Raw genomic sequence first — 17057 nt, forward strand, 5'->3', positions numbered from 1 at the left:
CTCCGTCATTTCAATGCATATTCACCTCCAGGCGATAAAGCAACGTTTAGGATCATTAATCTTGGTACGGCAAAATGTTATACATAGTTCAATAACGCTTTAAAACAAGAGTCATCAGTAGATGACACACACACCCCCTCTCTCGGCCCCCACATGTTTGAAATGACAAATAATCTGAGAGTTACTCATTGTTTTTTTTAGACTAAGTTTGAATTGTTTCCATGGAATTCATGAAAATTATAAATGCCATATATCTGTAACCAGCAAAGTCACAATTTCAAGATCTGTCTCATATATCTGCCAAGATCTGTTGAAAGATATGAAATGGTTTTCGAGTTGTGCTCTGGGAACGAAGCCCACCCCTTCATTTTGAGACTACGTCCGAAACGTTTCCATGGAAACCAAGAAACTAATACATCACAAAAACCTTTAAAAGCCAAAAGGCACCACTTTGGGGTCTGCCACACATATCTACAAAGTTTTACTAACAGATATTATGAAGTTTTTGAGTTCTGCTCTGGAAATGAAACACCCCTCTCACTTTTTGAGACACACCTCTCACTTTTCAGACTAAGTCCAAGACGTTTCCACGGAAACCAAGAAAATAATAAATGACAAGATCCTGTACATAGCAAAATGCACCACTATAGGTTCTGATTGATATATCTACAAAGTTTTGCAGAAAAATATTGAACCGTTTTTGAGTTCTGCTTCGGGAACGAAGCCCATCCCTCCATTTTGAGACTATGTCATTTCCATGGAAACCGAGAAAATAATATCTGTCAAGTTTTACGGACAGATATTAAGAAGTTTTTGAGTTCTGCTCAACCTTCTGATCTACCTTCTGTTCTTGGCAATCTGTAGCCTGTTTTTATACTGTATTGTCCATATAACGATATCAATTTTAACTTTCCACACTAGTTTTAATGCTAATTGTGATATTCTAGTTGTTTTACTGTCCTTCGTTGACAGGTTTTAAAATGTACACAATAGTCATGTACATTGCTGAATGTTCTCGTCACGAAATGGCTGATATATTGCCGATGTGACGTTAAATCGTAACTCACTCACTCACTGACTCACTGAAGATCAGTTGTAACCAGGATCTTCACGGGTCCTTAACTTCTAATCATTATATATCTCTAAATGACTTTAATTAACCAATCACAATTCAGTATTTACTGAGGTCATGACAGACTGGTATAGGGTCAGTGTAACTTACACACATAATAGTCGAAGCGTACGTAAAATGTAATACAAGACTATCATAATAACCAGCATGAAGTCATGTACTTGGAGAGTACGTACTCTCAACTGTGAGTCTTCGGTCTGCCAAAGTTCAGTTCAAAGCCTCTTCTCTCATCGCTCAGAAACATAAATTAGATTGGTTTGATTGTAGGTCAAAATTTATACAATCTATTTTCATTTCCTACCTGATCACGTCCAATTGTATTCAATGCCCATAGACATGTAATTTCAACTAAAAACATGTGTTGTTTGTATTCACAACTTCGTGTGTTTTCATACAAGTAAACAAAGATGTGATCAACAAGATGGTATAAGAGATATTTATTTCAACGGTATAAGAGATATTTGAGTTAACTCCCTTTGGCAATGAAACGCGACCATGCTCGACTTTGAACTTCCCGTTTCTCAGGCTAGCTTTCATTGGTCGTGACGTATCAGGTCTCTATCAATACTGTTACCCCTGATACGGTTTTAACCGGAACACCGGCATCTTGTTGAGAAGCTTTCTGGATATGAGTGACATTGGCACATATTAATGAACTACATCTTGAAATGAGTGGGTTTTTACTTTTGACTATCAACAGACAATCACTTGGGTAATTTTCAGATATCACATCGCTTCGTCCACTTGAGCGAAAGTATCTTTGGACTAGATACAAGTACGACAGGTGCCCGGTCTGTCAAAAGTATACAAGAAATGTTGGCATGACATTCGTCAGGTGTCATTAGCGTTTCATCAACAGGCAGTGGGTATGTATTACAATACATTTTAACACATGAACATGTATTTTTGGTATTGTATTTCTTAACCGGGAAGTAAGATTTTACAAGTTGACAAAATATACTTCCCTTACGACTGATTAAGTTACTGAAAGAGAAGATGTAAACGTCTGTTGAAAAAACAAAACGAAAAAGAGAGCATTGGTCAGTTCTGGAAACATTTAAGTTATACATTCTGAAATAACATGAAATTCAGAGTGTGCTGTATTATTGCTTAACTGGAATGTTTCAAGAGCTGATATAGATTTGATAGTCTGTTCGTGTGCTTGAACTCAACTGAGCGATCATTCAAGAAAGAAATTATTATGACAGTGGCCACAGATACACATGACTAGTACTAGTGTTCTTTGGCTAAGGTGATGAAATCTTGGCCTCACTTCATCGATGTTGACGTTTGTATGTGTTGAATACATAAAAATTACATAAACAATTTATTCAGCCTAGTTTCTCAATGTGAATCTCATAAACATAAGTCAGTATTGTCAAACTGACGTTTTGAAGTATGTTTCAGAATTTTTGTTATCCATCAGAGAGTGAAGGAAATACTTCATTTTTAATCATTAAGTTGCGTTAGTGCCACTTTGAACAGCATGTGGGTTACAACATGTCCACGTAACACGATGCAGATGTCAGACGTTTGCCGCTAAAGTGGCACTGATGAGCGATGTATGGCACTGACATATCTAAAACCAGAATCCAGGGCTCCAGATAATTTTTCAGCATGAGGAGTACATTCTTCCTATTTTTACAATATAGAATACTGGAGATACTTACGAGTATGTCTAGTATACTGAATGGAATTTAATGGAGTATCAGTAATATTGTGTTTTTCGTTTCATATATGCACCCCAACATTGCGACTCTTGTGTAAACAGGTCAATACAATGTTTATAGAACAATACTTTTTCAGATACACGTGTCTGTAAATAACTCTAGGATCATACACCATTGTTGTGGTGCATATCTGTTCTGTTTTCAAATTATTTCCAACCGTATTGTGCAATTTTTATCTGTACATACACCGATACTGCCCTTATCATTATCCCTGATAATCATAATGAAAAAAGATCAGAACCTACAGTCATAGCGGTTTGTCTATCCAAGGGACACAACTCTGCTCTGTAGTTTATAGACTAGCAGATGACTAGAACTCCCATGAATTTAAACCATTTCCTCAGGTCAGTATGAAATATAAGAGGTAATAATGTTTATGAAATTGTTGTTATCTACATTTGATGGTCTAGTTGTACCAGGATTATTATCATGCTTCTGAAGACATATGTTCATGATAAGTGACAGTTATGTTGGAAAGCTGACACTGTCTCTGACACATCGGCTACATGCTTTGATATCATCATGGCTACATGAAACTACGTAGCTGTTCCTTCTGAGAGACATGTTGCTCAATGCTGTGTATGACTGTTATGGGCAAGTTCAGACTTAGGTTGGATTGTTTTTGCATCTGTGTTCATTTCATACAGTGATATGTAAAGAAAGCTGTTTTGTCACGTACAGAAGGAAACAGTAGTTGGTGTATGGAAATGATGACGATGATGACGATGATGATGAAGCATGAAGTGTCATTGGTATTCAAGAGCATACAGACCAACCAGAATAATAGTCCATATTATCTACCTTGTCGGTGTGTGGGTAGCCATTTTCTTCTTATGTATCTCTTGAATTACGGTTGATTTTTTAGCTCCATATGTTCCAACAGGAAGGACTTAATGACAAGATTGTGGGCTGAAACATCCCTTTGGTCATTCTCGGTTGTTCGTATGTAAGTTTATGTAAGTAAGTCTTACGTAAGTTCAAGATACCTAGAATGTCGACGGCGGAGAGTCTCAACAGCCAGGATGGCTTCACTGAGCTATGAACTTGTCCAAAGTATTTTTCTAGTACCTTGAGTGCTATGTAGTTGCTGAAAGGTCACAGCAGGCCACAACAAGTACTTGAGGAAACATCCTGTACCATACAAGCTTTATATGTTGTCAAAGTATTTAATATATCACTACTGAACATTAGCAGTGGTATTCGGATAAGAAGAGTTTCACTTTCATGTCAGGTAACTAGCACTACACTAGTAGATTTCAAGTGACCCACCAGAAGGAGGCAACGCCTACTAAACCATGGTTGGATATCATTCACCTGTTGCGTTTAGTTTGTACTTTTATTTATAACTGTTGTGGTTTTGGTTTTTCAAACAGGTGAGACGTATCAGAAGAGTTTCAGATGGAATTTCTTTCTCTTTTCATTTTTCCACTTTTTGCTGTACACATATCTGATACATCATACATCGCTTGGATTTCAATGAGTCATGGACACCTATTACATGTGAAATTTGTATGGAAAATAGTATTTAAGGTATAGTCTGGTTCATAATTATTGAGAATTTTTCTTCTTACTTTGAGCTATCCTAACACCTCAACTGATTCACTGATACTTAAAACTAAGTAATGGTATAAGGGAGGTAACTCATCTTGGTCTACTGAGTATAGTACAATTAGAGTTACCTCCCCTGAATTTGTAGCAGACGTCATTTTCCTCAGCACTGTCAACAATGTCTGCTGAAGATAAAAGAAGGTTGATTTTTGAGTTGTGTAATCAAGGAATTGATGATGTAAATACATTGGCAGAGAGAACAGGAACTCCTCTTTCTACTGTGTATAGGATTAGGAAGAATTTTAAAGAGGGAAAGGATTTTGGGCACCAGAAAGGAGCAGGGAGACCCAGAAAATTGGACTTCTCAGATCGCGTCCGGCTGGGAATTTTAGCGTCTAAAAAGCAAAGGGCAAGCATCTCCAACATCAGGTATGAAATGATAGAAAGGGGATCAACAGTTGTATCAAAATCTACAGTTAGAAGAAATTTGATTGATCTTGGATGGGAGAAAAAGACTGGAATTCCTTCTCCTCTCATGAGACAAGAACATAAAGACAGGCATGTTGAGTGGTGTTTGGCACATGAAAACTTTGACTGGGAAAATGTGATTTTTACTGATGAAAGCTCAATATGGGTATATCCCAGTAATGTGAAAATATGGACAAAATCTGCGTCAGCACCGTTGTATCGACGACCTAAATACAGCCCAAAGTTTCATGTATGGGGAGGATATCCTTATTAGGAACGACCCCGGTGTTTGTGTTTGAGGGAAATCTGACAAGTCAACGCTACACTAACATATTAGATCATTTTCTCCTTCCAAGTGCACATGTGTTTTATGGAAATGACTGGATTTTGCAGCAAGATAATGATCCTAAACACACCGCAAAACATGCCAAGCAGTGGTTTCAGGAGAAAAATGTGACTGCATTACCATTTCCTGCATATAGTCCTGACTTAAATCCCATTGAGAACATTTGGGGGTTGATGAAGGAATGTGTGAATCAAAAGGGGTTGACAAAAATTGAAGACATGAAGAGAGAAGTGGTCCGATACTGGGACAGCATAACTCACGAGACACTAACCTCTCTGATAGGAAGTATGCCTACCCGTCTTAGACTGTGCCGTGAAGCTCAAGGAGACTTAATAAAATATTAAATTGTTACCTACACAACATGAAAAGGTCAGTTCACTTTCACAATACATTCAATTTTATCTGATTTGTTCTCGTATAATAATATGAAATGCTTTAGCTATTCTCAATAATTTTGAACCATACTGTAACATGCCAATCATCACAATGTATTGTGAACCATTGCATTTGAAACCAATCTGGGGTTAATTATAAGGTTCCTGCGAAACTATCTTTTCCTCAAGGGGTAGAGTGTTATGAGTGTATATTTTCTGTATATTTTGTTATTAATTCAGTAATAATTATTATTGGGTCACAACATTTAGTGTTTTGAATAATAATTATGATGGGTCACATTTAACAATTATAACAATGAGATTAGAAAATGGCAGAGGAGGGCTGGATTGTTGATTAATGTGGGATATCTGTATACTGTGTAACATACCACTAAATGTGAGTTGAAGTTCCAGTGTTCAAAGGGAGACAATACCACATAGGACACACGGGTTGTATTTCAACAGTAGTCTCAAATATTTTGAAGGACAAAGTATGTCATGAGTTTCCATACAAGTACATCCTTCTCTCTGCTGAACTGATTGGTTGATACCATTCATGTGCTGTGGTTGTCTGCACTCTCTGGTGTTAGACATCCACAGTGCGATCTTGAAATGCTGTGAATTTATCGGGGAAGGGAACAGATTCTTAATTCTATCTTGCTTAGGAAAAGGTGGTTTTGAGTTTGTTTCAGAAATGATCTGATTAAATAGAGGTGGACTAGCTGGATTTTATAACTGACAGCGTTCATTTTGTTTTTGTATAATCCAGAAGTACTTTCTAAAAATAGCTTCAAATGCAGTTTAACTGAGAAAATGGCTGAATACTGCTTAGGACTAGTGTTGGGAACTGGTTGAAATCTCACAGTTGTTGACTGGTTCATTACCAACAAGCAATCAGTGAAATACATCGGTTGACGTCATTTTTCAGATTGTCCTATTCAGTGGTTCTCTGTTGATGTCAGTCTAAGTAAACTTAGTCTTAGTGTATTTCGTTACACTCCACCACTGAGTCTAAGAAAACCTAGTAGAAGGTCGCGTCAGGTAACCTTTGAGCTACTTATAACCGTCCAATCAAATGCGAGACGGTTAAGTAGATTTAACCAATCAAACAATGGCTACTATTTAGGGATCGGTGGGACTTTCAAAATATTCAGGTTACCGACACAACACAGTCTAAGTAAACTTAGTTTCAGTGTATTTCGTTACACTCCACCACTGAGTCTGTTGGGAACTGGTTGAAATCTCACAGTTGCTGACTGGTTCATTACCAATAAGCAATCAGCGAAATACATTGGTTGACGTCATTTTTCAGATTGTCCTATTCAGTGGTTCTCTGTTGATGTCAGTCAAAGTAAGCTTAGTCTCAGTGTATTTCGTTACACTCCATCACTGAGTCTAAGAAAACCTAGTAGAAGGTCGCGTCAGGTAACCTTTGAGCAACCAGTGACCGTCCAATCAAACGCGAGACGGTTAAATAGATTGAACTAATCAAACAACGGCTACTATTTAGGGATCAGAGAGACTTTTGAAATATTCAGGTTACCGACACAGATCTCTCCACAAACAAAAATCTGTATATAACACAGTTATTTGACTAGCTGTATATACACTTTGGGGGTTCTGTTGACATGGTTACCATTAGCCAATATTTCCGCAAGATGACATCCTTGAATATTGCCAAAAACACTATTTTCAGTGACTAGTTACTCACCGTTGTCATGGTTGTAACGTGCGCCGTGTGCATCACCCAGAAGGGACGTACACTAAATAGCATTCGGAATCATTAGGGTACGAACCTTTTCGAGATAAAACTTCACATCTAGTGTACAGTGATGCAGGTGTCTCCTTTAAGGTGATGACTGATATATCATAAACATAAACCTCTCAGAGTGTTCAAGAAATATTCAGATATGACTTTTCCGTAAGTAAAGTGAAGTATCCAAGAATTATACACATTTTCAGGCCCTGACAACTTTGATATGTTCCATTGTCAAGTATGGCAAACAATAAAACAGTATTTCCAATTGTTTCTCTCAATAATGAGAAAATGTGATCCTTTGCTTGGTCTATGATTATTTCAAATAATTGGAACACCACTACTTTGGATGATGAGAACATGTTTATATGGCTTTTATTTCTTTAAGTTGTGCATTATATTTATTCCATGTGTAACTTATTTTCCTACTCACATTTTAAAACAATAAAATGCTGTGTTTTGCTTAGAAAGTGGTGTTAAAATGTAGAATTTCTTATCTTTATCAACATTTCACAGAAAAATAAAGTGAAATTTCAGGCATGATTAGTTTTGATTTCAGTCTCTTCTAGCTCCTCACCGTAGTGTAACCCTATTCAGTCTTGTGTCAGAGTGTGTGGAAAGCTTGCAACCTTCTCCAGCCAATCACTCTGGATGACCTCTTGACCAATTTTCTTCATCTATGATCCTTTTACATATGACAGTCACTCACATTTGTTTGAGTCAGCTTTGGTGAAATTTGTGATTGACTTTTATACCTCCTCCCATGTTAACAGACTGTTGATAACAAAGCTTAGAACGGATATGTTAGGGTCATTTGGTGGGATAGGAGAACTTTCAGAGCGGTTCTGCCTTTAACCAGAATATACGCATGTGGCGGGCAGCTCTAAACATCTCACCATAAAGGAAGGCAATTCAGAAGGCCTTTGGATTCTAGTGCCTGATGTAGATTGGGGTGAAGCAGTACTTCCTATCTCTTATCTTCAGCTTTTGCCTTTTGACAAGTGATATGGCAGAACTCACTGTGTATGTGTATAGGCAAATAAATTGTGTTGCAATTTATTTCGATTCGAATACCCATATTGCTGTATACTGGAAACTTAAGTGTTTGACAGTGAGTGGCACTAATGCATGATGTATGTCCATCCTATTTTCTACATTAGAAATCCCTGAACATACATGTTTTGGTTCTAATAACAGCAATTTCAAAATTAGGTTACTTAGTCAAGGATTCTATTTTCCTTTGTATACAATGTACAGTATTGTAGTATGCCATTTTGTCATTGATTAACAAAGTAAGACATTTGTTGTGACTTAAAAAGTCTGTGTAGATTTTACTTTAAACCATGAAGACAATTACAGAAACTTCATGTATGCATATTCTTTAACCATTATGCTGGTTCTCAGAAAAAATATTGCAATATGTATCAGTTGATAAAGTGTATTGCGTGTTACTGGTATACCGGTAATATCATGCAGTCCTAGTATACATACTACATATCCAGTCTCACACAATGGATTCTCGCAGGAACAACCCTGTTATAAAGAAATTGTTTCGGTCTGACTCCAGGATAAGAGAATGACATCATTTGGGTGTCAAGTAGTCAATGACAGTGGGTTTGTTTGCGTGAAGTGTTAGAAGAGGTTGAATTCTTTGTTTCAGATTGTTCCCTGCCCATGCTTGAAAGTACTAGAGAAAGTACATAATCTGAGATGAGATATGTATCATGAATATACAATGAATAGTTGAGATATAATTTAATTAGAAATCACTTTCTTAGAAATCAGTACTTTTTTATCTTGAATAACACGGAATCATGTATGATACATGAAAATTACTGATGTTTTGCAAATGCAAATTAATGGTAGGGAGATAAATCTAAATCTGTTTTTTTTTTTGCTTGTGTTGTCTGCAAAATCAAAAACATTCATGCAAGTGTATTGCTTCTTTGATTGCCATATGGGTACAGTGTGTGAAGCCTATTTTTGGTGTACTCCACTGTGATATTGCTGGAATATTGCTAAAAGCATCATAAAACCATAATCACTCGGTTCACATTGAACTTTTTAACCATTTGTAATTTACTGCGGTAACTTTGCGATTTAGCCAATAAATCAGTCAGCTTATTCGTATTTACCACAAACACAGGAAGTGCAGCATCAGTGTGCCTTGTACACATCATATGGTATCTCCAGCAGCGTTACCCAGTGAGCTGATGAAATGTTTCCTGTTCAAACAGCATGTGAAAGAAGGAATTAACGAAAATTCATGATGATGTACTGGAATAGATGTTCCTTTCACAGGTACTAGACGGAGACAACATGACATTGTGTCACATTGCTCTGTGAGTGAGAACTGAAGAAATAATCATCTGATATATGGCATGACACTGTCACCATGGTCACTTATGTTTATGAGATACCACAGTGCAACTTGAACATTTTTCACTGTGGCATTGTGTAAATGTGCAGTGGAATTGAGTGTTTGTCATCATGTCTTAATACTGCTTCCTGACACTCACTCACTCACTCACTCACTCACTCACTCACTCACTCACTCACTGGCTTTACTTTCCTCCCTTGTTCATGGATAAACATGGTGTGGACTTCAGCATTAAGGGCATCTGTGTCTAATTAATCTTACGACCTTTAAATCTTAGTCTTGTAAGATGAGTTAAAACAAAGAACCATTCACCTTGATGCTGAATTTGAAATCAGAAAGACTACATGTTACGATAAGCCAGTTTGATTGTGCAGCTGATGTCCTAGATTGACAGGTCTAGAGTTATGGCCATAGGATCAGGAAGTAGTCTGTATGAATATTATCAACCTGATCTCCGAAGTAGGACACGATTGTTGTGAGACAGCTCACATTCACTCTTCAAGATTAAGCATATCATGTTCTGTATATCTGGAAGTGACAGAATTGAGCCTAACACTGCATCAACAGAGTTTCAGTAACATATTTACCGTAGTAAACACAATGATAAATTCAATGACTTGGTCTTGCCATTGTCTGCATAATTGAATTGTCTGATCTGACTTCTTCTAGTGATACATGTGGTTGCTCAGTGTCAGGTGTAAAGAAACACAAACTAAAAAGAAATATTTAACCATGTCGGTTACGAGAAGCTAAAGCATTATCCATTTTCCATGTATATGTCGTTAACTTTTTGTCCATGACAACACAAAGTGTATGAATAAGTTGGTATGTGATCAGATGGTGGCCACATGAATTCATGCACACTCCTAGTTGTGGGTAGAGCTATCTGCAGTAAACTTGGACAAAGTACGGTCACGGTGTCCCAGTCTACCCAGATGTGAATGGGTACCTCATAAGCATGGGAAAGCCACATTAACTCATTGCATCTAGTGGACTCCAAGAGCTGTATGATCCCAAGGAGTTGAGATTGCAAATATGATGTGCCAGTGAGATGGATATCTGAGGACTGAGGGTAAAACAAAGCGCCTTTAACAGCTGAATTAGATACCGGGGCTATACAAATATTAGCATATATATATGTGCAAGTAGTGCAAACTGTGGCTAGGGACATGTTGTCATCTTTAATGCAGCATGCTGCAGTACTTCAGCAGTCTGTGATTAAGTGAGTCTGGACAAGACAGTTAAGTCCGATGACTGATTATATTAATGTACACAAGTGGAATGTAAGGAAATGATCATACATCTGTCTGTTTTGTGACATGGTGAAAGTCAGTCTGTTTGAACGTGAGTTTTGTGACATGGTGAAAGTCAATCTGTTTGAACGTGAGTTTTGTGACATGGTGAAAGTCAATCTGTTTGAGCATGAGTTTTGTGACATGGTGAAAGTCAATCTGTTTGAACGTGAGTTTTGTGACATGGTGAAAGTCAATCTGTTTGAACGTGAGTTTTGTGACATAGTGAAAGTCAATCTGTTTGAACGTGAGTTTTGTGACATGGTGAAAGTCAATCTGTTTGAACGTGAGTTTTGTGACATGGTGAAAGTCAGTCTGTTTGGACATGACTTTTGCTGATAAGGTGAAAGTCAATCTGTTTGAACGTGAGTTTTGTGACAGGGTGAAAGTCAATCTGTTTGAATGTGAGTTTTGTGACATGGTGAAAGTCAATCTGTTTGAACGTGAGTTTTGTGACATGGAGAAAGTCAATCTGTTTGAACGTGAGTTTTGTGACATGGTGAAAGTCAATCTGTTTGAACGTGAGTTTTGTGACATAGTGAAAGTCAATCTGTTTGAACATAAGCTTTGTGACATAGTGAAAGTCAATCTGTTTGAATGTGAGCTTTGTGACATAGTGAAAGTCAGTCTGTTTGAATGTGAGTTTTGTGGCACATTGTAACATAATCTGTAACAATGTGGGGTTTGTGGCATAAATGAAGTACTTTAAATATCCAAAGAACAAACCCGCTGACGCTAATGCCTGTGTCCTACACAGAGTCTGTTTACCATAGAGTTAGTTTCAAGAGGACCCGTGGTTCTAATAACAAGTTGTCAGGGAAGTTGGAGGAATTCAAGAGGATGATTCAATACATGATGGGTGTACAATACCTTAAAGCATGTGTACTTCCTTAAAGTTCAGTCTTGACACACTACATTCCCTTCAGGCATTCAGATGTTGCCTCTGTGATTATTTGTAATCACTGATCATAGGTCATTCATGAGGGATTGTTTGTTTTGATGTAAACAATATGTAACTTGTTTCAGTAAAATAAGGAAGGTAGTTTTTAGAATCTCCCATTGGCAGTGTAGAGGCAAACATGTATGTAATATGAAAAAAAGACGCAGACACGTGCCGATAGAAGCAGACAAGCTCAAACGTTTTGCGGTGCTGACCCATGTCATTTAAAGAAACGAATGGACCGATACTTTTGAATTTGTTCGAGCATCAGCTTTTACCACAGCTGGACGAACAAAGCATTATCATTTTGGATAACCCCAGTTATCATAAACGGGTGTCCCAGTTACCATCACACCCAGCATGAGCAATCGCAAGGTGGAGTCAGGATTTTCTCACTTCCTGTAATGTGCCTAAGGTGGAGTCAGGATTTTCTCACTTCCTGTAATGTGCCTTATAGGTAATCAGAAACAAGCCCCAGCTCATGGAACACTCCAGCAGTACAAAAAGCCAATCATGTACATAACTGACAAACCAGCTTTAAAACAAGGCCACATAGTTCTATGTACGGCACTGTGAGCTCAAACCCATTGAGCTGATCTGGGTTAAGAATATTTTTGCTCGTAATAATACCACATTCAAGCTTTCAGACTTTAAACAGCTTGTGTGTGCTTCTTCTGGGAGAATTACCCCAAAAGTGTGGCAAAAGGCTGAATTGAGGACAAATACCATCTGCGGGACGGTGTTAATGACAACCAAGTTGCACCCGTTGTAATTCAGCTAGAGTCGTCTGGGAAGCAATTTTACTGACACTTTATATTTTGAGACGCAGTCTGTCATGCACTACCTGTGCGTCCACCCTATCTGCCTGCCTGGTGGGTCACAGTATAGTTTGTCTCTTAGAAGTATTTCTACCATGGAATTTTGTCTAAGTTTTATTTTATGAGCAATTGTTATGATTAGTGAATGGTACATCTGGATTACTCATTTGAAATATTTGGTTGAGGTGGTGTGAATGATTATGTCTGAGCTTTGAATCTGAAATATCAACCATTATCAAATAATTGCCAAAATGCATTTTCCAAGCATTTTTGGCATTACTTTTTAGTGTATATTTGAGCCTTGGAAATGCAGTATATGTTGAATTGGACAGTGATGACATAGCAAACCGTTTCTGGTGTTTCCCACCATGATATTGCTGGAATGTTGCTAAAAGAGGCTTGAAACTAAACTCACTCACTCACTCTCTCACAAAGCGGGGATATAGTATTAGCCACTGTCCCTCGGCATGTTCGAAATGGAATATTTTAAGAACCGTTGACTAGATTCTTTTCATGTTTGATAGCTAGGTTCATCACAGTATGAGAAAGGTCCCAGTCAGGTTTGGTGACCTTGACCTCCATTTCAAGGTCACAACGGGACTTTAACTTTGTATTCTTGTCAATGAGATATCTCCAAATGGTTCACTAGATTTTCTTCATATTGTTATGGTTAAGAATTTACCATGACAAACGATATAAGAAATCCCCTTGTGAACCAGCAAAACAGAACAAAGACAAGTCATAAGCGTTCAAATTGTATTATTTTGTAACGAGAGCAAGGTATACAAGGTCACAAGTCAATTTCACATTACTGATTTCAAGTACAATTCAACAGAGACAAAATCTAAGTCAATGGGTCACAAAATACAATATAGCAAACTCACCAAAGTCTATGTGCGAGAGAGAATGACAGAATACAAACACAGTGATCGGTCTGACAGTGGTTGTTGTAGGTCAGGCGTTGATGATTGTTGGCGATGTAACTCCAGTAAATATGAATGAGTGTTACCCGCAACACAGCAACAGCCTTTTTATATATGCTAAGTCATTTCCCGAAAGTTCGGGCACTTAGGAATATCGTCAACACTGTAGAATGCCCTCGAATAAGCCTCCTGGAAGTAAACACATAGAAAACTAGGAGCAGATAAATTCCGGAAACCAGAATCCTAAAAGTGTTGACCATCTATTAAAACGAAATGTGACCCATCATAATTATTATTATTATAGCACTAAATGTTGTGACCCAATAATAATTATTACTGAATTATTAACAAAAATAGAGAGAAAATACACACTCGTAACAATATTAAATATCAAGCAGTATCTAGGGAAGGTGCAGTGCTCAGTCAAATTTGGTGACCTTCACATAATTTTCAAGGTCATGGTGTCACTTTGACGATTTCAGCATGTTAACCTGCATGTTAAGCTATCTTAAAAACTGTTCCATGGATTTTCTTCATGTTCAACATCAAGCTTTATCTAGGGAAGGCACAGGGTGTAGTTGATTTTGGTGACCTTCACTTAATTTTCAAGGCGACACTTAGAAAATATCAGCATGTTACATTGCATGTGAAGATAGTCAGCAAAAATATCTCAAAACCTTTTTTTTTTTTTAATTTGACACCAGGCTTTATCTAGGGAAAGTGCAAGGCTCAGTAGATTTTGGTGACCTTCACTTAATTTTCAAGGTCACTGCATCACTTATGAAATTTCTTTCAGCATGTTAACCTGAATTCACAGGATTTTCTTCATAGACTTGCAAGACTTTCTTTGAATGTTTTTCAAGAAACTTTCTTTAGTACCATTTTTACATATTTCGTAACATTATGACATTCATTTCAAGGAGAAGTCAGTTTTGAAAATATCTGTGAGTTTGAACAACTGAAGAGCAAGATATCTAGAGAGGTTGACCGGTCATGTTTTTGTAGACATTTATCTTCAATGTTCATTACTTTTTAAGTTTTATTTGATAATTTGCAGCAGGGATTATGTGGCCTTAATGGCAATGCTTGTTCACATTGAATTTACCTGTGGTAGGTAAACATGACAGCCATGATCTGCATATGTGCCCTTTGTGAAACTGCAAAACTGGAATATGGTAAGACCTTTTGTTGCCAGTATATCTATTGCTAAGTGGATAGACACCTGTCGCTAGCATACCCGCTGTAAAACCCAGATACCGAGGTGTCTGACAACAGAAATATGATAGGCATAGATTTATAGTGTTGCAAACTTTGATATCTCTCAGCGATAGTTGAATTAGTGCCTGTGTCATTATTTACAAGATTTCCGATAATTTGCTGAACCCAAATTATCAAGATCTAGTTGATGGATGAATTACGTAATATTTATGCTCATGAAACACAATGGTTTCTATAGTATTCACACCAGGAAGGACGCAGGAAGTGACTGAACAAGGTGTGTTTGTTTCAGGGAAATGATCGACATGTGTTCATCCAGCATTCAACAAGATGGCTAACATGGGGATCCCTAAGCCAAAGGAACAGATATGTATGTGTGTTATTGACTGTGTTGAAGATTCTTGCGATGTTACACTTGCCTGATGAGTGTCAGGAATGTTGGGAGTTGGAGGGAGGGGACGTTAGAAGGGAGGGGACATTGGAGGGGAGGGCAGTCAGAAGGGAGATGACAGAGGGGACGGGATGGCAGAGGGGAGGCAGTCAGAGATGTCTCTGCTGTATGTTTACAACCTGGACATACATGAGTTTAGACCACATTATCTAGTGATGTATGATGTAACCAACAATCCACACCATTGTAGGGCACGATGCCATCAACTGTCACAAGCCTGTCCACCCATGTCATCAGCAAGTCGTCTGGTACATTCAGTGTAGGACAGCATATTGCCTAGAGGAATGCTTGATCTCTGAATGTATGTAAATTTGATAGTGACAAACAAATCCATATAAATTGAAAAGAGGCCCCAGTGAGATGGGACATTCGGGAACCTTTGGAAATGTAGACTTGCTTCATTTGGGACTTCAACATTGCAGGGAGGGTGTGGCAGTGGGAAAAATAATGTTGTTAAGGGAATGTGAGATAGACTAGATATTGCCATGAGTTTTTCAAGGGTTTTATTCACTGTGGTCTAATTGTAAGTGTTTACATTGCAGCCTGCCAGACCTTACTGAAGCTGCCAGACTGCAGACACAGCTCTTGGCTCCGTAAACAGAGCTTCAGGAATAAAGTGCAACTTTTTCGATGTGAGTAGCGTCACCAACATCCTGTTGGTCTGCTAGTTGTTTGAAAAATCCTAATCTGTTAAGTTCTCGAAAATACAGGTTTCAGGTGACTGGTGAGGCAACATGCATCTGATAGCTGTGGCCCATGTATGAATTCTCTCTCCTCTGTCTTTAACATTGTTCAGCAAGCTCTCAACATGATCCTTTGGTGTTGGAGACCTCTGTCATTGTGATGTTAGGAAGCGTCCTTCATTCAGCAGGTTTTGGGCAGAATAAAAAATTTTTATCCTTAAATTTTCCAAAGAAATGTGTGAAAGCGTCCATGTGCAGATAAAAGGTAACTGTTTTCGAACTGAAATGTAAGCTACTGGAGATTCAGAACCTGGGGGAATCTGTCACTTCTGGAGGTAAGAATAAATAATTCTATAGATCTATAACATGCCTTTTCCACAAACTTATGCATGCTTAAAGCCCTAACACATATTACTCCCAATAACCAAGGATTAATAGTCACATGACTTGTCCCACCAGGTACCCACTTTCTGCTGGGTGAACAGAGACACTGTTGAACAAACTGGTTTGCTTTAGGTGAGACCACATGTGTCTCACATGCTTTGTTGTGGGGCAGGACCAAAGTCCTAGGAACTCTCATGAGTTATACATCCAAGGACTCTCTGAGGACTCAACGTTACTTAACTTTGACTGATTTATGACTAAGCTCTGTGCATAGAACCACGAACCACCAGAGATAGACTTGAATCACTGGGAGAATCACTGACAGTTTCAAACAGAAGTCCCAGCCTTAAGTCACCTATCCATCCACACATGAACATTCCCCAGCCCCAATCTCCCACATTTCCAGATCCCCAACTACCCAACATCCATCCACCTTTCATTTCAGTAATGTTGTGTATTTCAGAGCTCCCTCCACCTTGTAATATTGATTGGTCTTGTTATCGCTCAGATGCATGTAATGTTACATGTATAAAGTGAAACCATTTGTTGTGGCTAAATAAGCTTGTTATCGCTCAGATGCATGTGACATGTATAAAGTGAAACCATTTGTTGTA

The 17057-nt window shown here is 38.0% G+C and overlaps 1 protein-coding gene across 1 annotated transcript in view; it reads left to right on the plus strand.

Annotated features, from left to right (window-relative positions):
• Positions 1-1649: 1649 nt before the first annotated feature.
• The window catches only part of LOC137265826 (SH3 domain-binding protein 2-like), a 35805-nt gene continuing 20397 nt past the window's right edge, over positions 1650-17057 (plus strand). The window contains exons 1-3 of the mRNA XM_067801290.1: positions 1650-1998; positions 15218-15295; positions 15919-16008. Coding sequence (XP_067657391.1) covers positions 15256-15295; positions 15919-16008 — 130 coding nt within the window. The 5' untranslated portion in view covers positions 1650-1998; positions 15218-15255. The remainder of the gene's footprint in view (positions 1999-15217; positions 15296-15918; positions 16009-17057) is intronic.

The sequence above is a fragment of the Haliotis asinina genome, chromosome 15, assembly GCF_037392515.1.
Source record: "Haliotis asinina isolate JCU_RB_2024 chromosome 15, JCU_Hal_asi_v2, whole genome shotgun sequence".
Lineage (NCBI taxonomy): Eukaryota > Metazoa > Mollusca > Gastropoda > Lepetellida > Haliotidae > Haliotis > Haliotis asinina.